Source organism: Oncorhynchus masou, chromosome 16 (genome assembly GCF_036934945.1).
Source record: "Oncorhynchus masou masou isolate Uvic2021 chromosome 16, UVic_Omas_1.1, whole genome shotgun sequence".
Taxonomy (NCBI): Eukaryota; Metazoa; Chordata; class Actinopteri; order Salmoniformes; family Salmonidae; genus Oncorhynchus; species Oncorhynchus masou.
The window spans coordinates 13892205-13918699 of record NC_088227.1 but is presented as its reverse complement, the minus strand read 5'-3'; the positions used below and the strand labels follow the sequence as shown (position 1 = coordinate 13918699).

The following is a 26495-nucleotide window of genomic DNA, read 5'->3' as shown; positions in this document are numbered from 1 at the left end:
ATTCATTCCTCCCTATCTAAAAGCATACTGTGTCATTTTAACGTAAGTTAATGCCTAGGCTAGAGGCACATGAATAGACGTGTACTGGAAATACCTTGTGGAGTTTGAAAGGAGGAGTACCAGGTCTTACAGATCGTTTTTCTGCACGGGGATAGAAGTGAAACACCTTCAAGATCCCTCTTGTTTTGCGTTGTGACCCTGTGGCCTGTAACAAAATGCATAAACATTGGCCTTTTTACAATAAGCATCTATCACATCATATACATTGCCTCATAGGACACTGTTACTAATTTACTGCCGCAGTGTGGTGGTCTCTCAGGCGCTTTTAGCTGCCGAAGCATCACCCAGGTGCGTGCTACACTTTCGGTTGGTGGATGCTCCGTGCTGCCTACCTACAGAGGAGGAGTAGCCGTGAACTTCGGAGAAAGCGATTCCTGGTGAAAAGTTCTGTGCCTGTCTGACTGATGTTCTCCCTCCCTGGCTTTACCATCAACCCAACCTCCACTCAAGCCAGTTACTCCTTTACTGAACTGCATCGTCATCTAGCTGTGGAAGACCATCTCCCATGAACTGCCAGCTCCCTGAATTTGTTTTTGTTCATTTTCTTTTTTTTCCAATTGACTGAGATTCTGTATGAAAGCACTATATCAAATACATTTATTATTATTATTATTATTACAGCACACCTGAACCACTTTATTATGTGGTGGCATTCTGAGTCAATGAAAGGCTCTGGAGAGTGCGCTGCGGTTGAAACTGTAGAAGAATATGCAGCTTCTCTCTCCAGACGTGACTAATTCACTTTCATTCCTTTTAATTGCTATGATAATGACTGGGATTCTCACACAACATAGACAATGGTGCCAACCGTTTACCCCGTTATCTTAGTATGGGATACAGGCATGCTGTAGATCAAATCTGCACTCCGCTATAATTTGTTTCTGATTAATAAGGCCGATGTCTTAAATCTAGGCTAATTGATAGAAAAAGATTCAGCTATCTGTTTGAAATGATCTTTTGCATTTATCATGTCTTTCTTATGTCTGGTGTGCAAAATAACTTTCGTAGTCTATTCTCACGGGTAAAGTTGGTAGACTGGTGGCTAGGACTACAAATACAATTAAGGCATTTTAAATCTTATAATGGGCAGTTCAGGGAAAAAAACAATGATTTATAGCATTTTGTGTTTAGATTTATGAAATGTATGATTTTGCCATCATAATTTCCCTCACAATTGTCTCAAAAATCATCATACATTTTCCCTGTGCTTGTTTTTGCTGCCCAAGTTCAGTTTTAGAGTGCTGGGGAAGACGCAGTCTGGGTGAGACAGATACTTTTAGTCTCTTATGAATCTCTCTCCTCTGTTTGTTCCCGGTGATTTGAGAATGCCACGCTGCCTGAGAGAACGGAGGAAATAATTGCAGGTTGATGATATGACTAAGCTAGTCAGAAGAATGGAAAGTGGGAATCTAAAGATGGCATGTTTTAGCTGGGAAGTGGCTGGGATACAGATTTAACATTTTAATAAACCCAATATGCCACTAAGAGGCAGTTGCAGCTTTATGAATGGAAGGGTTGATGTTGGCCCTCCAGGCTTAGTGTGGGTGCAATTACAGAGACCCGAAAGACAAACGTCTCGAAATCACGGTCGGAAGCAGAACCGAACAACCTGAGGAGTCTGAGGTTGTTTCAGAATAGGAACCCAAAATGCATCCCTCCCAACTTTTTTTTTTTTGTCATTTCAAGATGAAAGTATTTAATTAGAGAAATTACTGAAAAGCTGGTAATCAGAGAAAGAGGGGAATTTAGGCCAATGTTTTATTTTTTTCACGCTGAAGCCTGAGAATGTTTCAAATCAGATTTGGTTCCAATTTTAGGCTCTCCTTGAGGACCAGGTAATGGGAGGGGATTGTTAGAAGTCAATTATGTTCATTGAGGCAGGACGCAACAAAGACGCAGAGCCTTAATGACTAGTGCCTTTAAGTTTAACTATGCCTTCCACACCCTCCAGAGCCCTTTAAGTGGAACAAACGGCTCACATGGATGCTTGAGCCAATCCCATGGCTTTTGTCTGGTGTTGAGACACCGCCACTGTCGCTCAATCTTCTTCTAAATGTGTTTTAACTCCAACAAAGTAAGATTGAACATGTTGTCCAAAGGGCAACATTCTTTGAGTCTGACAGATTTTTGTAATTTGCTTTTGCTGCGATTACAGCTGTAAGTTGCTTGGGGTATGTCTCTATCAGTTTTGCACTTCGAGAGACTGAAATCTTTTCCCATTCCTCCTTGCAAAACAGCTCGAGCTCAGTGAGGTTGGATGGAGAGCATTTGTGAACAGCAGTTTTCAGTTCTTTCCACAGATTCTTGATTGGATTCAGGTCTGGACTTTGACTTGGCCATTCTAACACCTGGATATGTTTACTTTTGAACCATTCCATTGTAGATTTTGCTTTATGTTTCGGATCATTGTCTTGTTGGAAGACAAATCTCCGTCCCAGTCTCAGGTCTTTTGCAGACTCCATCAGGTTTTTTTCCAGAATGGTCCTGTATTTGGCTCCATCCATCTTCCCATCAATTTTAACCATCTTCCCTGTCCCTGCTGAAGAAAAGCAGGCCCAAACCATGATGCTGCCACTACCATGTTTGACAGTGGGGATGGTGTGTTCAGGGTGATGAGCTGTGTTGCTTTTACGCCAAACATAACGTTTTGCATTGTTGCCAAAAAGTTCAATTTTGGATTCATCTGACCAGAGCACCTTCTTCCACATGTTTGTGTCTCCCAGGTGGCTTGTGGCAAACTTTAAGCGACACTTTTTATGGATATCTTTAAGAAATGGCTTTCTTCTTGCCACTCTTCCATAATGGCCAGATTTGTGCAATATACAACTGATTGTTGTCCTATGGACAGAGTCTCCCACCTCAGCTGTAGATCTATCCAGAGTGATCATGGGCCTCTTGGCTGCATCTCTGATCAGTCTTCTCCTTGTATGAGCTGAAAGTTTAGAGGGACGGCCAGGTCTTGGTAGATTTGCAGTGGTCTGATACTCCTTCCATTTCAATATTATCGCTTGCACAGTGCTCCTTGGGATGTTTAAAGCTTGGGAAATCTTTTTTTATCCAAATCCGGCTTTAAACTTCTTCACAACAGTATCTCGGACCTGCCTGGTGTGTTCCTTGTTCTTCATGATGCTCTTTGCGCTTTTAACGGACCTCTGAGACTATCACAGTGCAGGTGCATTTATACGGAGACTTGATTACACACAGGTGGATTGTATTTATCATCATTAGTCATTTAGGTCAACATTGGATCATTCAGAGATCCTCACTGAACTTCTGGAGAGAGTTTGCTGCACTGAAAGTAAAGGGGCTGAATAATTTTGCACGCCCAATTTTTCAGTTTTTGATTTGTTAAAAAAGTTCAAATATCCAATAAATGTCGTTCCACTTCATGATTGTGTCCCACTTGTTGTTGATTCTTCACAAAAAAATACAGTTTTATATCTTTATGTTTGAAGCCTGAAATGTGGCAAAGTTCAAGGGGGCCGAATACTTTCGCAAGGCACTGTAGCTTAGGTTGATGTATATTGCCAGCTTATCAGAGTTAGCTGTTTTTGTAGGATTATTATAGCCGTCTTATAGTGAGATGCGACATGCCATTAAAATGAGTAACTGGGGAAAGCTGGTATATCCTATTTGGTTGACTTGAGTTCCTGAAGAGGCCAAGGCTGCCATGTGTGCACTGACTGCATGTCTAATTTACATTACGTTTAAACCTTTGATTAATGGTCACTATAAAGCATGGGGAGTCTGCTTATATGGTTATATGCCTATGTGGTTATATTCACCAAAAGCATATAATCTTACAGTCCTTTGAAAGACTATGGGATGTTTTCCATGTTTTTTCCATTATCCCTCACTCTGCTTCCCATGCACTTCTGTGTTGTTGAATCAGATAGCTCCTGTCTAGTTTGGCATGTCCAACCCAGCCCCAAAGTCCAGCCCTTGAGCCTGGGGGCTTGCCTGGGGGCTTAGAGGGCTCTGCCTGGGCTTGGCCGGGCTGGCTCGACTGTCTGGAGGTGGTGTTGGAGATAGCTTTGGCGTCTGACACCTACCAACATGACCAGCCATGGTGCGTTTTTGTTTTTGCTTCACTGGAAGGAGCTCCTGTGTTTTAGCAAATTTACGATGCTCTCAAAATAATCATGGTCGGATGAAAACAAGGAATAAGCCTTTCTCAAGCACTATGGAAAATCCAAGCCTTTGCATGTTGGTAAACAACCCATAGCTATATTTTAGGGCTATCTTAGTATGCTGCGTTTTCACTTTGGTCTTTAGACCAGGAAATGGTTGAAAACCTGAACTGCAGAGTGCCAAACCACCACTGGTATTCAAGTGTGAAAAACCCAGACGGATGCAGTAGGTTCACTTTTTAAGTTGCCTACCAACCTTACATGAATATAATGCCAATCCTCATACCTACAATATGTTTTACACCGTGCCATTACACTGTAATGTCTGCACACACAATTTGTTTATGGTGCTTCTGAAGCTGCGGCCGATCATCCTTGGTGGCCTGCAGCACTAAAACATGTGGATATCCCCTTTCTGGGTTTCTGTCAAAGGTCTGTTTTTGTTTTTCTTGGTTCGATCTTTATTTTAGGTGTGTGGGTTGGGAAGAATCCCTGAACACCACTCTCCGTACGGTGGTAAGATTGTTTGGTAGAGTTTTAAGAGGTAAGCTCGCTACTTATTTTTTTCAACAGAAATTCAGTGCCAATGAATGAGGAAGAAGTTCTGAATAACACCTTTCTCTTGAATACCATGGTACCTAGGGATAAGCTCACTTTCCTTTTGATGTTATTTAAATCAAATTACTCTCATTAGGCTGGCTAAAAAAGGATCCCATATCTGCTCACCCAATTATTCTTGATGGTACTAAATTGTCTGGATAACAGTTTCTCTTATATTTTTACTACTCGTGTTAGAAAAATGTAAATTATCTTTGTAGTTCACCACTATATGTGTTCCCTCATTTTATACAATTGTTGTTGGCCATGTACACTGAGTATACAAAACATTAAGAACACCTTAATATTGCCCTCAGAAACAGCCTCAATTCGTCGGGGCTTGGACTCTACTAGAAGTCGAAAGCGTTCCACAGAGATGCTGGCCCATGTTGACTCTAATGCTCTTCAAGTTGACTGGATGTCCTTTGGGTGGTTGACCATTATTGATACACACAGGAAACTGTTGAGCATGAAACACCCAGCAGCAATGCAGTTCTTGACACACTCAAACTGGTGCGCCTGGCCCCTTTTACCATACCCCATTCAAAGGCACTTAAATCGTTTGCCTAGCCCATCCACCCTCTGAATGGCACACACATTGTCCATGTCTCAATTGTCTCAAGGCTTAAAAATCCTTCTTTAACCTGTCTCCTACACTGATTGAATTTAACAAGTGACATCAATAAGGGATCATAGCGTTCACCTGTATTCACCTGGACAGTCCATGTCATGGAAAGTGCAGGTGTTCCTAATGTTTTCCACCCTCAGTGCATATGTCTAGGTGTTGTATGCATGTAACTATCATCAGCTTAGCTCTTTCGAAATCCATACATTAAAGCCTGTTGAAACGTGTTGTTGTTTAGGTGTGTTTTGAGAAAAGAAACCGTGGGAGGAGAATTACACATATTTTCTGGCATGGAGCAGAAAGTACAGAACATTTAAAGATAGTGTTGGGTTCTCCTCTCATCCAAAAATGGGTGCTTCGTGTGTCCAATTAGGCTTTGTGTGGAATCAAGCATTTTCCCATTTTCTCCACGTGTTTGGCCTCCTGCTATCGCAGGAGACGAATGAAATAGGTCTGTACAACACTGAACTTCGATTTCAAAGCACTTTCCTACCAGGAAAGAAATCATAACATATAACCTATTTGAAAGGCGTTTTGTCTCTGTGATCATTTGGTTTCAAATGCAGACCTGCCAACCTGCACGCATTTTGCGTACCTTGCACACAATTTGAGGTTCAAGTACGCTGGTACGGAAAACTACCCGAAAATATGCAACAACAGGCTTCTAGTTGGCGCATTGTGATTTTTGACTGAACCGTCTGAAGTTGAAGCTGAGCCAATCAGACGACTGAGCCAATCAGCTCTCCATAGTCTGAGGACTATTTTCCTCCCTCCCTCAGCTCTCCACTTTGTCGGTTGATACCACTGATGTGTGAGGAAAAAGTTTAGGGAAAATGGAGAACGAGCTGTTTGCCAAATACATTTTCCAAAACTGTATGTGTTAGTCAAGCACATTACCACTACTATTTTGTAGTTAGATCCTTAGCTAAGGTATCATTATGACAAAGGTAGTTAGCTACAGCGTTTAGTCAACTAAGCGAGAACACTTTCTTGCCCAGACATGCTTTGACAGCAAAGAAACGTGCGGTGTGCGTTTGTTCAGTGCGTGTCGCTGCGTGGATAGAAACAGACATGTTAGAGAGCTGTTAAACTAATACCGTCCTTCACAGAAAGTGATGTTAGTCCTACTAAATCTTAAACAGTCTATGTCAATTAATCAGTTCTTGATCTGTCCTCTTGATATAGCTGTATGTCAACAGTAGGCTGCTAAGGATTTAATAATAGTAATTTCACCAATGACAACAAGGTGTGTTTAAATGAAAGGTCTCCCTACTAGGCTACCAAACTGGGTGGATTAGGTCAGGGATGGAGATCTGAAACAAGCTCATTATAGGCCAACATTAGTTGTTTTATATTTCAAATAGCCTACAGTAAGCTAGAGTACAGTACTACAGTTGAAGTCGGAAGTTTACATACACCTTAGCCAAGTACATGTAAACTCAGTTTTTCACAATTCCTGACATTTAATCCTAGTAAAAATTCCCTGTTTTAGGTCAGTTAGGATCACCACTTTATTTTAAGAATGTGAAATGTCAATAATAGTAGAGAGTGATTTATTTCAGCTTATATTTCTTTCATGACATTCCCAGTGGGTCAGAAGTTTACATACACTCCATTAGTATTTGGTAGCATTGCCTTTAAATGATTTAACTTGGGTCAAACGTTTCAGGTAGCCTTCCACAAGCTTCCCACAATAAGTTGGGTGATTTCTGTCCCATTCCTCCTGACAGAGCTGGTGTTACTGAGTCAGGTTTGTACACACTTTTTCAGTTCTGCCCACAAATGTTCTATAGGATTGAGGTCAGGACTTTGTGATGCCCACTCCAAGACCTTGACTTTGTTGTTCTTAAGCCATTTTGCCACAACTTTGGAAGTATGCTTGGGGTCATTGTCCATTTGGAAGACCCATTTGCGACCATCTTTAACTTTCTGACTGATGTCTTGAAATTTCCTCCCTCATGATGCCATCTATTTTGTGACGTGCACCAGTCCCATGTCCCATGTGCAGTTGCAAACCTTAGTCTGTCTTTTTTTATGGCAGTTTTGGAACAATGGCTTCTTCCTTGCTGAGCAGCTTTTTAGGTTATGTTGATTTAGGACTCGTTTTACTGTGGATATAGATACTTTTGTACCTGTTTCCTCCAGCATCTTCACAAGGTCCTTTGCTGTTGTTCTGGGATTGATTTGCACTTCTCGCACCAAAGTACGTTCATCTCTAGGAGGCAGAACACTTCTCCTTCCTGAGAGGTATGATGGCTGCATGGTCCCATGGTGTTTATACTTGCGTACTACTGTTTGTACAGAGGAACGTGGTACCTTCAGGCGTTTGGAAATTACTCCCAAGGATGAATCAGACTTATGGAGGTCTACAATGTTTTTTTCAGAGGTCTTGGCTGATTTATTTTGATTTTCCCATGATGCCAAGCAAAGAGGCACTGAGTTTGAAGGTAGGTTTTGAAATGCATCCACAGGTACACCTCCAATTGACTCAAATGATGTCAATTAGCCTATCGGAAGCTTCTAAAGCCATGACATAATTTTCTGGATTTTTCCAAGCTGTTCAAAGGCGCAGTCAACTAAGTGTATGTGAACTTCTGACCCACTGGAATTGTGATGAAAAAGAACACAGTTTACTTTTTCATTAAACTATTCACATACAGAAAAATGTGAAACTGTCATTGAGACCACCTCAATTTAAGTTAGGATCAAATCATTTTTTATATAATTTATGACACTAGGTTTCAGGAAATGGTAGTTACAGGTAAATTGTAAAGAGCCCTGATTTGTACATTTAAATGTATTTCTAGTCAGCTACTAAAGAGTAGCCAATTACCAAGTACCCATGAATCTATAGCCTACCATTGTTACTGAGGCAGTCTTCTGCTCACATCATTATTAGGCTAAATAAGATCCCTTTGCCTGTGATTTGAACAGTGTGGGTGTTGCACGCACGCTTTTTGTGGGGTCCGCGGGGCAGTTCCCCAAATGGAATCTAGCACCAGGCACTGCTAGTGATGTGGCAGTCTGACAAAGGCATAGACGTGGAGTCCCAGATTGTTTAGATAAGCTACAGTAAGTGGCAGTGTTTAGAAACTTTCACTCAACTTGAGGTGAAGGTCGTGAAGTCCACTTCCTCCACTTGAAAAGGCTCTAGTTGTTCCTCCACAAATCATAAACCAATCGTTGGTGATGCGAAGGGAGCATGTGAGATATGAGCCAGGTTTAACTGCATTGGGCTCTATAACTGCACTTTAATGAGCACTGGTGAAGGCTTGTTAAGCATGTCCCTGATTTAATCACTATGAAGACATGAAAGTCAGGTTCGCTCAGTGGAAGTATTTTTGACTTACCAAAGGAAAACAAAGTGATGAATGGAACCCTCAATTCTTCTTGGTGTTTTCAGCAATTAAGCCAGAATTAATCAAATATAGCCAGCCATCATCAGCAAAAATGGTTGTACTAAGACTGCTTATTTTGAAATATTTTGGTGCAAGGAAAAAGTTACTTTTTGCTTTAGGGTTGTGATTTGCTGATTTGGTAAATACCAGTGAGCTTACATTTGCTTTTCAAGATACTGGTGATGACAATGAAGTGTCACGCTAAATGAGAGAATGAAAATGATCACCAAACAACTGTACATGTATGTCACCAAGGGAAAGTGTATTAGCCTAGTCCACATGTTGTTAAAAGTGGATTAAAGCTGGAAAGATGTGTGTTACTGGCAAAAAATAAACATAACCACTGGAACAACTATACTTATATTTTACTGTACATTGGGGACACCAGCACATGCAGCCTACTCCACCACTTTGCCTGAGTTTTACGGAGTGACTGGGAGGAGCACACATGAGAATATACGTTTTTAATTGTGCCAGTAAACTGGGGTAAGGCAACACTGAAATGTGCTTGGTTGCCCTGGCAATCCTGCAGATCTAAATAAGAACTAGTTTGTTAGCTAATGCTTGTCAAGGGTAGCATTTAAAGGCAGAAAATATCAAACTAGGCCACATCCCTGACCACCCTTTGCCCTCCGTGTGTTCCATATATAGATTTGCCAAACTTGTTTTTCTACCCTTGGTTTGACCATTCTTTGTTGTTCCTATTTCTTGGGTCAGTTTCCGCAGGCGCAGGTTAAGCCTACAGCAGGACTAAAAAGCATTCTCAATAGAGAATATCCATATCGTTTTAGTCCCGGTTTAGGCTTAATCTGTGTCTGGGAAACCGCCCCTGTTCTCTGTTCCTTTACAACAACAGAAATGTATAGCACCCTTCAAATGTAATAAACACCAGAGCAGAACGGCGCCAAAGTATTTCTGAGCTGTGAGCCTTTTTAGATTTTTTTTTTTTAATATACTTATTCAACCAAACTAATGTTATAAATCACAACAGTCTTTAGCCATGGTCCATAGGTGCAATCTGTCAAGATTCAAACGGGGTAGGGAAAAAATGAAGTTTATGGCTTGGCATATACTAAAGCTGAGGAACTTACGCACATCCAGGTACTTTTTTGCAGATGCTGGAGTTCTAGGTGAATCCCTGAAAAATAAGAAGGGAAACAGCGCACACTGCTGTTCATGTTCCCAGGTGATTTTGTTGCAACGTTTTGACCCTTAGGTCTTCACGGATCCCTGGTGAAGACCTAAGGGTCGAAGCATTCTAACAATAAAGTCCCCTGGGAACATGAACATCAGTGTGCAGGTGTTTTCCTATTTATTTTTCATAGACATGGCATGTGCCTTCAAATTCTATCTAATTAAAGTTTCCCTCACTACAGTCCACCGCAGCCGTGATGAGTGAGCCACGCCGTTTACCGACCTTTACCTCCTGAAATGGTATTTATTTTCTGAGTAACTACCTGGTTTAACACAAGGGCCCCAACTGAGTGGAAGGACACTTGCTTACCAAAGGGTATATTTTTCTCACCTCAGCTTATCTAAAGCCATTTGTGCGGCATAAAGTCATCACTGTCTACTTGGGTTCCTCAAGTGGATTTGCTTGGTGGTCATCCATATTTCATCCATCTGTATCCATTCAGACTCTGGGCTAAAAGTAGTAATTGATCTGGTCGGGACTGCTCTTGATCAGGACGGTCACCAGACTTTGGCGCACTGTCAAATGAGACTTTGGTATACTTGTGAAATTTGAATGAGCAAAATCATTTTTTCTTCTGTGACCTTCTGGTTGTAAATCTTTTTAAGCACGCATGTGCAATGGTTTAATCTTGTAGCCTACTTGTCATGAATTGAGCGTGTGCATGCAGCCCGTGTTGACATAGCAACGGTATCCATGTTTTTACAGCTTTGTAAAGCTACATGTTAAACTTGGTACCATGAAGTCATTCATGTCGTCACACACTGTATGTTCCGAACGATACAACAGTGGAAAACTAGGCAGAAAGGTCATTTGGCTGTCTAGGTTTACATTTACAGTGCACCCCATAACAACTGTGAAATGAGTTGTCCAATGCTTATTTGCAGAAACATGAAAGGAGTGAATCATTGAGGCATTGTACTATAGTAGAAGATCCCAGGCTCTCTGGTCTTTATTTCTAGCAGTCATTGTGGCCAGACTGCTACAGTAGTCTCTGAGTGCTCTGTGTTGTAGACACTATCCATAACTCTTGGTTTATTTCAGTGGCATGGCCATAGTTATCACAATTTTCTGCGTTTATGTTTTTTAAGGTTGTCTTTGAAATGAGGTAGAAGCTTTTTTTCAGGGTTGTGTCCATATACAGGAAGGGCACAATTTGCATCTGCTTGTCTCTGAGGAGTGTGTATCTCTAGTTGTCAACAGCATTTCCCATTTTCATTAGGGAGACACAGCTTCTTATTTGACCAATTAACATAAACACTCCATACTGTTAAAACTTTCAGGTTTTGGTTCTTGAATATTTTAATCCATTGTATGGTTTAGTTCATATTTTTGTTTGATAATGGCAAGTAGGGTAGGGTGCAAGTATGGTGACCAGTGTGGCGTAATACATTTACGTCTGTTTTCATACGACTTCTGGTAAGGCATCATTCTTCAAAGGGTGGGAATGTACACTGTTATGTCTGACACTCCAAATTATGTCCCAGTTTAGTTTGTTCTTTGATCTGTGCTAGATTAGTGAGATTAGACAAGCTTCTGTTTTGCATGCAACAATAACAGCAGAAGTACAGGTGTAGGATCTTAATTTGACCCATATTGTCACATTTGAACGTTTAGTCCGTAATGTTGCTTGATCAGTGGTTAGGCTTAGGTATTTTATTAGTAGCCCCATTAGCTGTCGCCAAGGCACCAGCTACTTTCCCTGGGCTGGCCAAAAGTAAGCTACATGAAAAGTGCAATGCTGTTAATGTAACGGTGTGTTAGTGTTGGTTTTCAGTGAATTTATGTAAATCACGAAGCTCATCACGAAGCATGTGCAGGAAATCTCTTGGCAACAAAAGATGGATGAAATTAAGATCCTACATCTGTACATACTGTGCAAAACCAAATAGACCAGAAAGTCATTGTAGACTTAAGCAGCCATACTTCTAAACTCTAGGCAGATTTGTTTCTTGAGGGTGGGAGGGTGGTAAGTTTATTTGATCAGAAACATGAGTTCAGCATGTTTATATTCATCAAGAGTCAAATATTTCACTGACATGCAACCATTAGGTGGCCTCTTTAGGGGTGTGAAATGTCAGTTGTCATTCAGCACTATTTTCAGTATCCCTGTTAGCAATTCGGGTTTAACTGTGTTGCACTGTACGGTAGCACCTTGATGTTGCCATAAATCATACTGTATGATGGATCGCATGAATAGGGCTGGCACAATTAATGTATAACCATGTAACCGACGGTTATGGATAAAGACCGTCACGAACAGCTCAATGAATGACCACAATGCAGCAGCAGCACACATAGAAAAAAATGAATAGAACAGGCTTGGAATTTCTAACCCTGGCAGCTTGACTGGTAAACTCATGGGTACACTCGCAATGGCTGCCTGGTATTGTTATGCAATCATTTCCACGGTAATGTAGAATGTTCATTCAAATCATCCAATAGACGCGGCAAAGGGATCGATGGAACACAGACCTTTCCATTGACCAGATGGCCGCACATTCAGCAAATCTGATCTACCAAAGTGGATATCCGTCAAATCCGTCACGGTTGATGTATTGTAACAGGTCACCAATTAGGTTACTTAAGTCTGATGAGGATATATTTGGCTGTTTTCACTGCATAACTTTTAGAAGTTTTCAGGTTCAGAAGAAGTGACTTCTAAATGCTAACTCCCAGTCGTATAAGCTGGCAGCATAGCTAGCATACAGAAATCTGTGGTGGTAGTCTGTCTTTAATGCAGTTGATTGGTGACGATGACATGAACATGTGGTGACATCCATACAAGCGTTATACTCCCAATTTTTGCCTCAACAGTGTGACATACACATATAAACAATAGCCTAAATGTGGCCTAATTTTGCTGGGGGGGTGGCAATAAAGAGACTGGATCTTTCCCCCATGGCCTTTGCCGCCACACGTTTCCATGGCAATTCCATTGTTTTGGTCGAGTTCGATTGACCTCTTCGCATCTATGCGCTGTATTTTTTGTAATGCCAGTTGAATCAACAGATCACAGCAAATATTTGACCATATATTTTACTTCCTGCTTTGCTCCTATAGGTACACTTGCAATGGCTGCCAGTCCACCCGTTATGCCACCATTGCCTTGAATGGAGACACCCATTCTCTCTATGGCAGCACATGCAGTCAGGAATGGAGGAGAGGAGAACATGGGCAGGTTTTTTTTTGCTACAGTGATTACTTGCCAATTACCGTCATCCTAAATTCAATGAACGTCATAGCCCTACACATGAATCCCACTTACGGTGTCTCTACCACTACCTATAAATAACTGTCTCTTTTGGGGCTAGGGACATGCCCAGTGGCAGATCTGAAAGCATTGTTTATGGAGATTGTACCTTTAGACAGGGGGGGGATCATTCATCTCCTTAAGTGCCATAAGCCTCTGTCATTAAAACAGAACCTGGCTGGACTTGCTGCTTGTTGGGACTTTTCACTTTCTGTTTCAGTCCTTTTTGCCTCCTTTTTCCCCCTTCCTGACTCAGCAGTTTTGTGACCAGTGGCTTCCACCTGGGAGGAGCATCATACCGTTTGTATTGCTGTATTTTGAACGTTATATATCTTGAAAACTTGATTGCTAACATGCAAAACATTTTAGGACTATATCCGGGGCCTAAAATGAACACCCGCCAATGTCCACATGTGGGTAGATTTAGATCTAATTTACTTGAAAGGAAAGTCTACTGAACTGAGACTTTGTCCTTTTGTTTCTTGGCTTTTAAAAATGTTTGTTTTTTTACAAGCTAAGTTGTTTTTCAATGTTTGCGTTTCAACTTTTAGGGAAGAGACGACAGCGCGGCTACTAGTCCGACTCAATCTCACAGGCACAAATATGACTTGAGTTGCCTTACCATGGTATCCCTTAACAGGGCAGGTGAACAATTGTGTCTCATCTGTGAAATTTTGTTAATTTTTTAAATAAACAATATATACCACATTACTTCTTACTAGTAAATACATTTTTTTTTTTTAACATTACCAACCATGTTCAGACATTTTTTGTGTTTTTGTTGGTGTAATTTTAGCTTTAAAAAAAGTATATTTTGGCTGGTAAAAATACTGAGTGGCTGGTAGCATTTTAGATATATATGCCACATTAACAGGTGAACCAAAAAGTACATTTTAGGTTCTGACTATATCAACAATGGACTAAAATACATTTCATTATTTGTATAGTTTTTGTGTGGAATTTTCCTTTAAAATAACACTTGTCAACTGAAAAATGATGGCCACAACTTACCCATGATGTTCCACCGTTTTAAGTCAATAAGTCACCGTTTTGGTCAAAGTATGATATATTTGGGCTTGAAGTGGGATATCAGAAGTGGGACATTTGTGGAAATTTCCTTTATGAGATGACATACAAATACTTTCAAAACTACTTTTCGATTTCAGAGCTGGTGTTTTATTTGAATGTTGACACCCACTTAGCTGTGCCAGACAGTCTGGTGTCCACTTGGTTAATTTAAAATAGGGGAAGCAAACTTATGTTGGATAATTAGTACATTTTCATAGATTTTTAGCTAGTCTGTGTAAAAAAAAAAAAAAATATATACATTTGTATAAATGGTATAATAGAGTGATATGACTGTATTTTTCAACCCCGCTTCCTCTGTTGCCCCAAGGTGACCACTACAGTTTTGCTCTGCTACACGTTCCACTGCTTTGATTGGTGCAGCTAAAATTGTCTGCTATAATGAAAGGCACCTGTGAAAGAAAATTCAAGGAGCCATTGTTTATCTATTTTTTTGTGCCTTTTGTTACATTTGTATTGGTGTTTTGTGTTTGATGCGCTCAGGGTATTGTTACTGTAATTTGCGGCGTGCATCACGAGCCTATCATTGTAGCCTATCATTTTACTTCCCCTGTGAGAACCATGAGCACGAGCTGACTTGGCTTTGCTGTACCGTAGTCGAAGCCTGCTAGCTGCCTACCTACCAAAGGTTGCATGCACCGTGTCTATTACAATGTAGAATAATGCACGTCTCTAAACCTTTCGATAGTTATCCATATTTCCGGAGCTTCATCTTTTATGTGTGTTTTTGGAAAATGCCAAAACTTTTGGTGATAACAAAAGATGGCAAGGTCAAAGATACTGGTTTCTATCTGTGGTGAAGTTTTCCCTAAGTGCTTATATGACAAATCCAGCTCCAAAACCTAGCCAGCTAGCTAATCTTTTGAATACAGTGTAGTGAAAAAAAAAGCAGCAACAGAAAACATTAGCTACTGTAGCTAGATAAGGTTAGCATGCTAGCTAGATACACTTTCAGCTGTCAGTGCCCTATTTGTGGATATTTCTTCACTCCATGTGGAAATCACCTCACCATTCCATCCCACCCCCAATTTGTGAATATGTATAAGTAGCCTGAGACATTCTTTGGAGGTGCCACCTAAACGAGCATTTTCGCTCTAGAACAGGTATTACATTGAAATAGGGGCAGCATTGCCCTCTGAGGTCCTTCAACATAATAGACACATGCATCTCATGGGCATGGACTGTAATCAGAGCATTCCCACTAGATAATATTAGATGGCTAGCGTTATGTATGGGCATTAGGGTTATCTTTTGCAATACTAGGCCATGCCATGATATTTGCAGCAAATAATCCAGGTTTTACACCCTGATGTGTATGGGGAGTATAAAATGAGATGAGACTTCACTTCCCTGAAGATCAGATCCTAAATGCAGCTCTACCCAACTCTTCTTTTTCTAAGATGTCCATGCTAAATATAGTCTCGGTTTTATATAATGACAGATTGCAATGTCCACACTTTTGCCTTTTGGGGGAGAGTGACTATGCAACTGGCATCAGTTTCCCCAAGCTATAGTAACTGCACATTGGTGTCCCAAATCCACTATCCATTCATCTGAATTGCCATCTGTTATTCTTCGTGTATCACTTTTCTGTCTCTTCTTTTTTTAAATACACTGAACAGAAAATATTTTACTGGGTTACAGTTCATATAAGGAAATCAGTCAATTGAAATAAATTCCTTAGGCCCTGATCTATAGGAATACAGATATGCATCTGTTTGTCACAGATATGTAAAAAAAAATAAAAAATTAGGGGCAGGGATCAGAAAACCAGTCAGTATCTGCTGTTACCACCGTTTGCCTTATACAGCGTGACACATCTCTTTTGCATATAGTTGATAAGGCTGTTGATTGTGGCCTGTGGAATGTTGTCTCACTTCTCTTCAATGGCTGTGTGAAGTTTCTGGATATTGGCGAGAACTGGAACATGCTGTTGTACACGTCTTTCCAGAGCATCCCAAACGTGCTCATTGGGTGACATGTTAGTACATTGGGACATTTTCAGTTTCCAGGAATTGTGTACAGATCCTTGCAACATTGGGCCGTGAATTATCATGCTGAAACATGAGGTGATGGAGGCGGATGAATGGCACGACAATGAGCCTCAGGATCTCTTCATGGTATCTCTGTGCATTCAAATTACCATCAGCAAAATCCCAAATTGTGTTCGTTGTCTGTAGCTTATGCCTGCCCAAACCATACAGCCACAATGGGGCACTCTGTTCACAACGTTGACATCAGCAAACCGCTCACTCGCACGACGCCATACACACTGTTTGCCATCTGTACGGCACAGTTGGAATCGAGATTCGGCAGTGAAGAGCACACTTCTTCTGCGTGCAAATGGCCATCAAAATTGAGCATTTGCCCATTGAAGTCTGTTACGACGCCGAACACGCAGATGAGCTTCCCTGAGACAAATCTAACAATTTGTGCAGAAATTATTCAGCCTTGTATTGTCCCCAGCACAAGGTGCACCTGTGTAATGATCATGCTTCTTGATATGCCACACCTGTCAGGTGAATGGATTGTCTTGGCAAAGAAGAAATGCTCACCTAACAGGGATGTAAACACATTTGTGCATAACATTTTTGAAAAATAATCATTTTTTTTCTGGGATGTTTTATTTCAGCTCATGAAACATGGGACCAACACTTTACATATTGCGTTTATATATATTTTTCAGTATATCTCAAAATATCATCACAACAGACTTGGTGAGCTGGTGTCCTTTTGAAAGGTGCTTATCTCTGTGGAAGGACTTGCCTTCATAATGTCTGTGGTATCAGGTGCCAGGGTGGCAGACATCAGCCCCAGGCCTTCAGTTTTCGCATGCTCTCTTGTGGTCTTAATTACATGCAAATCCTAGCCTAGTATCATCTTGTTAAACTCAGACACTAAAGGATAGTGGCTGCTGATGACAGATGGCACCCAATCCTGAAGACACAGATGTATGTTGAACCATCTTACAAAATGTTTGTGTCCATTCGTAGACGCAGAAGGAAAAACAGATAAAATAAGAGTCTTTGGCTTTCTTGAACCATGCCATTATTGTTACCATGGGTCACAAATTAAGATTATCCTTGTCTTTTTGCTGGCCTCAAAGAGATAGAGAAATGCGTCATGGGACATGATGCAGCAATTTGTGGTCAGTCTTCTAAAAATGGCCAATGCGCGGCCGCTGGTGGCAGTTGCCACATTTTCCCCGGGGTACAAGCAGGTGGAGCAAAACATATCCCCATGTTACCCTAGATTATAGCTTCCCTCTAAACGATTTATACACTGTCATGTAGTTGTTATCTATTAACGTCAATTAGGACTACGTAAATGCACGGTGTATCTTCGTTTTGATAACCTATGTCTTCCCTGTTGATTCTGTTGATGGTAAGGAAAATGCTTGTGACTCGAGCTCTTTCCTTCACTTGTGTTGAGCTGTTTGTGCGTCGACTGAGCACTGCCCTAATATGCACTGTAACCTTTGATTTGTTCATCCTGTCGTCGGTCTTTGATGTCTGTAAGAGAGAGAGAGAGCTGGTCTGTTGGACGTGATGCTGGCCTCCGATGCTGGGCAGTGCTCCAATCAGACCTCCCCCTCTTACTGTTACTGTGCCCAGCCCCAGGCTTTAGATGGAAGGGAGCATTCCCCACATATTCACTTTTAAAGCCACGTAAACACACACACACACACACACGTTGATAGATCGATCTTCTCCGTGTGCCACCATACCACTATGCCCCTAAAATAATTTTTGGGCTGACTGTTTGAGCAGCTCTGATGCATCAAGCTAGGCAAATGAATAAGGAAGGATATGACTTCTCCTTTACAATTTCAACCAGAGAGGAAGGGAGGAAGCGAAGTGTATCCGTATCTTGAGTTTTAAACGTGAAAATCATTGGATACAGTAGGTACAGTGTATAGCCGACATGGCCTGAGTGTTTAACGCTCTGTCCCAAGTGGCGCCCTATATAACGCACTACTTTTGACTGGAGACTTATGGGCCCTGACCAGAGTCATTTGGGCCCTGGTCAAAAGTAGTGCACTTACATGGGGAATAGTGTCTTATTTGGGATGCGACCTGGGTGTCTTAACTGTAGCAGGGTGGCATTCCAGAGGGAGAGTGGGGTCCTGCAGGGTCCACCCAGCAGAGGTTGTCAGGCGGGCCAGGAAGACACTTTGTACGCTGGCCAGGGCGGCCTGTTCTGTTTATTTGGAGATGAAATGGAGCGTGAGGAAAAACACTGGCGGGAACGACGGGCCTGGAGATCACAGCCAGATGTTTGTGAAATGATCCCAGCACCATTTTTTTTATAATTTCATAAAACTACTGGAGGATATCACATTAATCCTTTTGGCCCAGTGTTTATCAGTTGTGTAGTCTTTCATAGGACACAATTGAATGAGAATCTGAAGAGTTGGTTGTTAGACTGATTTGTGTTGTTCAGTATCTGTTTGTTTTTTTGGTCCAATGCTGCCCTCTGCTGTTAAGGTCAGCTTTACAAAACTTTTAACATGATAAATAAAGCTTCCACAGAAAATCTGTTGTATATTTGTTTTCCTTTTGGCCTTACTAACTATATGCTTTTCTGTGCAATGCATGCTTTGTTATTTTGGAAACATTCGGAGTGTCTGATCTCGGGTACCAATCTCCTCTGTCGGAAGACTTATACTTCATTAGGGTTGGTCTTGTTCTTGCTTAATGCAATGTTTCTGTTGTACCACATGATGGCAGCATGCGCAAATCTTTCACAGCCTGGAAGTCCTGATTGTTTTGTGTAAGCGGAGGGTCATTTTCAGTACAGAGAGGAGCTTGACAATTTTTTAAATTTTCTTTACACCATGTGGGAGCTGTAACAGATACCCTTTATTCTTTCACCTGTATATATGCATGTTGCATAAGGAAACACAACTCCTTCATAGTACGCGGATGTGTTTGTATTTGGCATTTCACCTCCGACGCATTGACATTGCATTTGACTAGGTAGAGATAAAAAAAAAAAAAAATGTAACCCTTATTTAACTAGGCAAATCAGTTAAGATCAAATTCTTATTTACAATGGCGGCCTACCCCGGCCAAACCCGGACGACGATGGGCCAATTGTGCGCCGCCCTATGGGACTCCCAATCACGTCCGGTTGTGATACAGCCTGGAATCGAACCCGGGTCTGTAGTAACACCTCTAGCATTGAGATGCAGTGCATTCGACCGCCATGCCACTCGGGAGATCTAGGATCAGCTTCCCCTCCCATCATCCTAACCTTAACCATATAGTGGGGAAGATGCAAAACTGTCCCAAGATCAGCGTCTAGGGGCAACTTCACCCTATTCCCACGCTATGCAGCCAGCTATTTATCCATGAGCCTCTGGTGTTTGTAGCCTATGATGACCTCTGGTGAGACGAGGCCTGTGTTGCCTTGAGGGAGGGAGAGAGGTAGTGGAGAAGAGGGTGAGTGGGTGTGAGTGTGCTCTCCTATCCCTGCTGGCTGTAGTTTGGGCACTGTGACGCTTCCTCCCTAAGTGCTCCTCCCATCTCCTCTCTGTGCCAGGATAAACTCCTGGCCTGATGAATACACTCCCTACTCATCTGCACCCGGGATGTTTCCCTAAGCCTTCTTGTCTCCTACTCGTGAAAAAAAGCAGCGCCACTTCTCACGTATATTGGCCCGCATTTTACTCCACAGCAAATTCAACTATGTCCGGTTTCAATAAGCTTTGTGTCCATGTTCATTTTCAATTTGGCCTTAGACTTGTCGTATTCACAGGAGACAATCAAATGCATTCCTGTTAGGGTACTTCGATGCGACATGTTCCGTGGATTCCTCTCCTCAGACGAAGTAGTAGAAAAGCGTGTGTTTCCGTGCTGTATCAAATGACTTCCTCACATTATAATGTATTTATTGCTTTTGATGCTGCCATTCATCAGGCCTTTTTCAGTGCTGCCGGTCAAGTGGGATGGTTTGACTGAGATCAAAGCAGGGTACCATATTTAGCTCTGGCCTACTATCTTGGGCGCAGCAGGGGATCTTTAAAGAGCAGGCTGCCCGAACCGCTGTCTATCTGTGGGGGTGGGAGATGACCCACACATTCCCCTAACCGCCTGCTGCTTCCTGTGACATGGCTCAGGGAGTGGGTGTCCCAGACAGTCCTAGTGCCGTTGTACTAATCGGTTTCCCCCGTCCACTCTGTTTCATTCTACATGAGCTAGTCCTTTCCTTCATTCCAATCAGACCAGTCAGCGTCAGAGTGTCTCAGGACAGTGTTTCATTATCCTGGGAAGTCTTAGGCTGCACCACACATGGTCCCCTATTCCCTTTATAGTGCACTACATTTGACTTTTTGATCAGGGCCCATATAAGGAACAGGGTGGCATTTGGGATGCATACTAAGTGTGTCTGGTGCTTATTATTCTCTAATGAAAACCATAGACTGGCTGAGAGCCTTCGAACTTCAAACAGACAATCCACTGGGTTAGAAGGGGAGTTGTGTCTGTCTTCTGACCTGGCCTGCCAGGATGTCACACAGCCGTGTTGAATATTATTCATCCACTTGGTCAGGGCTGTCTGCCAAATGACTTTTGTAATACTCCAACCTTTACGTGGAAAATCGAACGAGCGGAAGATCATCACTTAAATGTTACTCACAAGTTGTTGTTTATGAGAAAAATAGATGCTCTGTGTCTCGATGAATGTTTCACAAAGTCCTAGAGGAAGACCGCTTTTTAAAAAGAGAGAGCGGTTTGCTAATGTTCAACACTCATCGTTGAATTGTTGTCATGAAATTGCTTTGTTCTCTGTCCAGGCATGCTTACCCTGTGTGTGTGTGTGTGTGTGTGTGTGTGTGTGTGTGTGTGTGTGTGTGTGTGTGTGTGTGTGTGTGTGTGTGTGTGTGTGTGTGTGCGTGTGCGTGTGCGTGTGCGTGAGCGTGAGTGTGAGTGTGAGTGTGTGTGTGTGTATGTGTTTTTTTCCTTCTTCAATCTACCCACAATACCCCATAATTACTAAGCAAAAACATTTTTTTTCTTTTGACATTTTATTTACGAAAATAAAAAAACTGAAATATGACATTTACATAAGTATTCAGACCCTTTGCTATGAGACTCGAAATTGAACTCAGGTGCATCCTGTTTCCACTGATCATCCTTGAGATGTTTCTACCACTTGATTGGAGTCCACCTGTGGTAAATTCAATTGATTGGACATGATTTGAAAAGCACACACCTGTCTATATAAGGTCCCACAGTTAACAATGCATGTCAGAGCAAAAGCCAAGCCATGGGTTCAAAGGAATTGTCCGTAGTGCTCCGAGAGAGGATTGTGTTGAGGCACAGATCTGGGGAAGGGTACCAAACCATTTCTGCAGCATTTGAAGGTCCCCAAGAACACAGTGGCCTCCATCATTCTTAATTGAAAGAAGTTTGGAACCACCAAGACTCTTCCTAGAGCTGGCTTCACAGCCAAACTGAGCAATCAGGGGAGAAGGGCATTGGTCAGTGAGGTCACTCTGACAGAGCTCCAAAGTTCCTCTGTAGAGATAGGAGAACCTTCCAGAAGGACAACAATCTCTGCAGCACGCCACCAATCAGGACTATTGAAGAGTGGCCAGACGGAAGACACTCCTCAGTAAAAGGCACACGACAGCCCACTTTGAGTTTACCAAAAGACACCTAAAGGACTTTCAGACCATGAGAAACAACATTCTCTGGTCTGACTCTTTGGCCTGAATGCCAAGCATCACGTCTGGAGGAAACTTGGCACCATACCTACGTTGAAGCATGGTGATGGCAGCATCATGCTGTGGGGATGTTTGTCAGCGGCAGGGACTGGGAGACTAGTCAGGATCGAGGGAAATATGAACAAAGCAAAGTACAGCGAGACTCTTGAAGAAAACCTGCTCCAGAACGCTCAGAAACTCAGACTGGACTGGGGGCGAAGGTTCACCTTCCAACATGACAACGACCCTAAGCACACAGGCAAGACAATGCAGGAGTGGCTTCGGGACAAGTCTCTGAATGCCAGGCAATTTATAAACTTGATCTCCACTATAAAAAAGTATCTAGACATTATCTCACATTTCTTTGAGACTAACATTTAGTTTTCAACAGCAGAGATTTGTATACGCCTTGCTGTCTGTCTGTGTTGTGTTGTTGCCTAGCTCCTCTGAACAACAGTGTCCTGACGAGAGAGCACATGTTCTATGCCAGGTGAAATCGCGCCTCATTAGCTCATTGTTATGGATTTATCCAAATAAATATCACTAGAAAATAGCTTATGCAAAGGCAGCTACTTTGTTGTTATTCTGGCTGCACTGTTTGACGTGACTAAATTAGTCGTAGTTGGCTAACTAGCAAGCAAGGGATAACATTTAGAATGAATGACTGGGTAGCGTCTCTGGCAACCGAATCGATAAAACGAACAATCAGCCGGCTTGGGTAGCAACCCTAGATTTGTGTCGGGACTATATCTTGTGGAAGGACGAAATAGTATGAATAAATTCATCAAAACAACGTTTGTAATGAAAATGTCAATCATTATTTTTATTATTAGTAGTAGTATTTGAATATGTTAGTAACCCTTTGTATAAAAATTATAATTCCCTATATGGCCGGTCCTCAACCCGTGCCATATATCTCCCAAACACAGGCTTCGAGGGCATTATCACTCAAAATAATGCCCTCTCTAGAATGCCCTTCAAGCCAATCAGAAAGGAGTATTCAACAATGCCATGGTATAAGTGAAGTTATTGCATGTGCATGGTGAGATGTTTTTTGGTTTTGTTTGCCTGTCCCTCAGAGGATGCAGGATGGTACTTCCCCAGTGTAAAGAGGGACCCTGGCCGTTACCTGCAGCCCTGCTCAGAGTCCGTCAAGACCTGGCTGAGGAGCATGAAGAGTGCTGGGAAGGTCCTCCTGCTGATCACCAGCTCCCACAGTGACTATTGCAGGCTCATCTGTGACCACATCCTGGGGTGAGTTTAGTAGAGGGAATCGGTCTGGAGACCAGATCAGAGACCACACACTGCACTGACCGCATCCAGCCAGGTCCCAGGTTCCAGGGCCCAGCCAAGACCCAGCCTGTCTGTCTTTACCACCGTGTACCAACACTGCTTTTGACCAAATGACACACTAGTCCCTATATAATGCACTACTTTTTGACCAGGGATTATAGGGCTTTAGTCAAAAGTAGTGTACTATTTAGGGAATAGGGTGCCATTTGGGATACACAGCATAAACCACACCTCACTGGGGCCGGGCACTAACCAAACTGGTTGAGCCCCAATATGGGAGAGAATACCAGTCGGGGCTAAAGTCCAGACTTTTTTAATGGTTTTATGATGAGCCCCGACTGGTTTCAGACCTACTGGCTCTTCTCCCGCAACCCACATTGCGTACAGCTCCCATATGCCTCTATACCTCATTCCTTCAGTCACCCCCGGTTTTATATGGCTGTCTTGGGTTACAATCACCATCACACACCACTCACACCCTGGTCAGCTAGCCTGCTGACCAGCACACCCTCTCACCACTGTGCCCTGTCAGCTCTCATTCCCACCCAGCCCAGCAGAGATACAACAGCACATTAAACTAGTAAGTCTTCCCTATAACTTTGCCTGACCATATGCAATGGTGATGTTTGTCCTAGCTGGCTCTCCATAGACTCATTATTACTAGCAGTGGGCTGACCTAGACCAGAGGACTGGACTGTGTCAGTGGTGCCTCTCTCTCTCTCTGCAGTGTACACTATGTGGTCTAGGGTTATTGTTCTAGCCTAAACCCTCTTACACACTCGGTCAGGAGGCAAGAGGACGACTCGCGGAAAGCAGACTGGTGCTGTGGCTGAACAGAATGCCTTAGTGAAGTGTCTCTGCCCATTATCTAAACAGCTAACAGACACACTCACACGTCACCAGTATTACTTCACAGTGGAGAACTTGATCATGAGTATTAATCCATCCAAGGCCATAGCCTAGCTAAAGTAAGATTTGATGCCCATCTGGTAAGAAACCAACCACACAGATGATCTATTCTTCTGCTCCACTCTGCTATTATAACTGACCGTTATGGAGAGTTAGACTCAGGGGAGAGAGGGGCGGTGGGGGCTGAAATCAACCGTTTGTTCTGAATGTCTACTAGGTCTCCGGGGACCTCTATGGCCCAGACTTTCCCCCACAGCCATTTCCTGTCAAACAGCCTGGCCTGGCTCGGCCCGGTCTCTGTTGTTCCTCCCCCCCCCCTTCCCCTGTCTCTCCTCCACTGTTTCACTGGCCACCCCTTTTCCTCTTCGCCACCTTTAACCCTCCAACATATGTCACCTCCCAAGGAGCCGCCATGTCAGGTGGGAGCCCGACTGTGTGTGTGCAATATAGTGTGTTCAAAGAATCAGTTTACAAGGCCTGAGGACGCCTGATTTATGTTGCGATAACTGGGGCGAGGAAATCGCGCAGGCTGCGTCTTGTGGTAGCTCTGGGATAAGCTTTGCTTTGTTCTGCTGTACGGGCTGACCTGCATGCTAATCCTCCTGTGTGTTGTGTTGTTGTCCACAGTAGCTGTTGTGGTAGGACAATGTCTGGCTTCACAGTCAACAGACTCAAATGTGTGACTCTTTCTCCTGCAGCCCCAGGCTGTTAAGTTGATCGGATATATGCTTTTCAACACCTCTATAATGCATAGGCACTCCCCAGTGAAGAATGCCCTCTCACCTGATCGTACTTCTGTTTTCCGTCAGGAAGAACAACTCGTTTCTCCTGCCCTCTTAAAAGCCCACGCTTCTCTCAGTAGAGCAGTCTGGCAACTGTAGCCCTGCGGGCTGTGGGCCAGGGACGGAGAGCAGTCAGAAGTGTCACAACAAGACCAGGGCTGCCAGTCAGGCCCCTACCAACCAGGACCCATGGTCTCCTCCAGGAGTATCTAGGTGACTCCTTGGCATGGCTAGCCGTGGGAAGATGAAACCATAAGTCTACAACAGATATTTTTTATACTTCCCTGCTATGCTTTTTGCTGGCTAGAATAGGATGTAGCGATAATGTTATTCTATGTCAGGAATATGTTTGACTAGCTCCTAAGGATGCAACCCTGGTCTGTATGTCTGCTAGCTTGTGCTTGGAGCTGGACACTGATGCTGACCTAGTGTTAATAATCCCTATGAGTGTATGTGTTTGTCTTTTTTTGGTCTGTTGTGAGTTTATTTCTCTCTGGGGAAATGTTGATATTGTTCCCTAACATTTCCCTCCGTTCCCTTTCCATAAATGCACTATTTATGGTTGACTGGTTTTCATCAGCTCCCTAATGTTTAGTTCAAGCAATGTTTTTTTTTAAATGTTCTTGTGCTAAACAGGAATGGCGTCCAAACTTTGACCTTACACTAAGCCTGTATTTGTTTGTAATAATCAGATGGATCGTTTCTCATTGGCTATTGCAGGAAGGACTGGGAGGAGCTGTTTGACATCATCATCACCAACGCCTTGAAGCCTGGGTTCTTCTCCCTGGTGCCCCAACAGAGGCCCTTCAGGACTCTGGGTGAGTTCCTGCCGGCCTGCCTATCTGTATGTCTGCCTTTTCACACAAGATACCCGATGTACAGTACACTTCACAGCAACACTAAGCACTGTGGAACAGCCCTTTGCCTTCATCAAAAAGAGTGTTGCAGAGCTGTAGATTTTACACCCCAATGGGATCTCGTGATGGTGATTACTGAAACTTATCGTGGGAGGCAGGTCTCAGGTTGGACTCATTGGCAGTCAGGATTGTTCGTCTCCATTGAATGATGTTAACACACCAGGTTCCCATTATCCAACAGTCAGGAGATAAAGCTGTGTTCAGAGATAAAATACTAGTTCTTCCAACTAGCATGGAGGTGAGTCTTCAGATGTTTAAGGATTTTTAAAAATATGTATTTTTATTTAACTAGGCAAGTCAGTTAAGAACAAATTCTTATTTATAATGACAGCCTAACTCGGCCAGACCCTTCCCTAACCCGGACGACGCTGGGCCAGTTGTGCGCCTCTCTATGGGACTCCCGATCACGCCCGGTTGTGATACAGCCCGGGATCGAACCAGGGGCTGTGCATCTAATAATCTCTCAAAACCCAAGTGAAACCAGTAGGATAAACTAGCATCAAGACAGATGGTGAACATCAAACAACAGATGTAGGATCTTCATT

The 26495-nt window shown here is 42.7% G+C and overlaps 1 protein-coding gene across 1 annotated transcript in view; it reads left to right on the top strand.

Moving 5' to 3' along the window:
• LOC135557500 (5'-nucleotidase domain-containing protein 1-like) overlaps window positions 1-26495 on the top strand; it is a 51988-nt gene that overhangs the window by 11073 nt on the left and 14420 nt on the right. The window contains exons 7-8 of the mRNA XM_064990800.1: window positions 23129-23303; window positions 25754-25851. Coding sequence (XP_064846872.1) covers window positions 23129-23303; window positions 25754-25851 — 273 coding nt within the window. The remainder of the gene's footprint in view (window positions 1-23128; window positions 23304-25753; window positions 25852-26495) is intronic.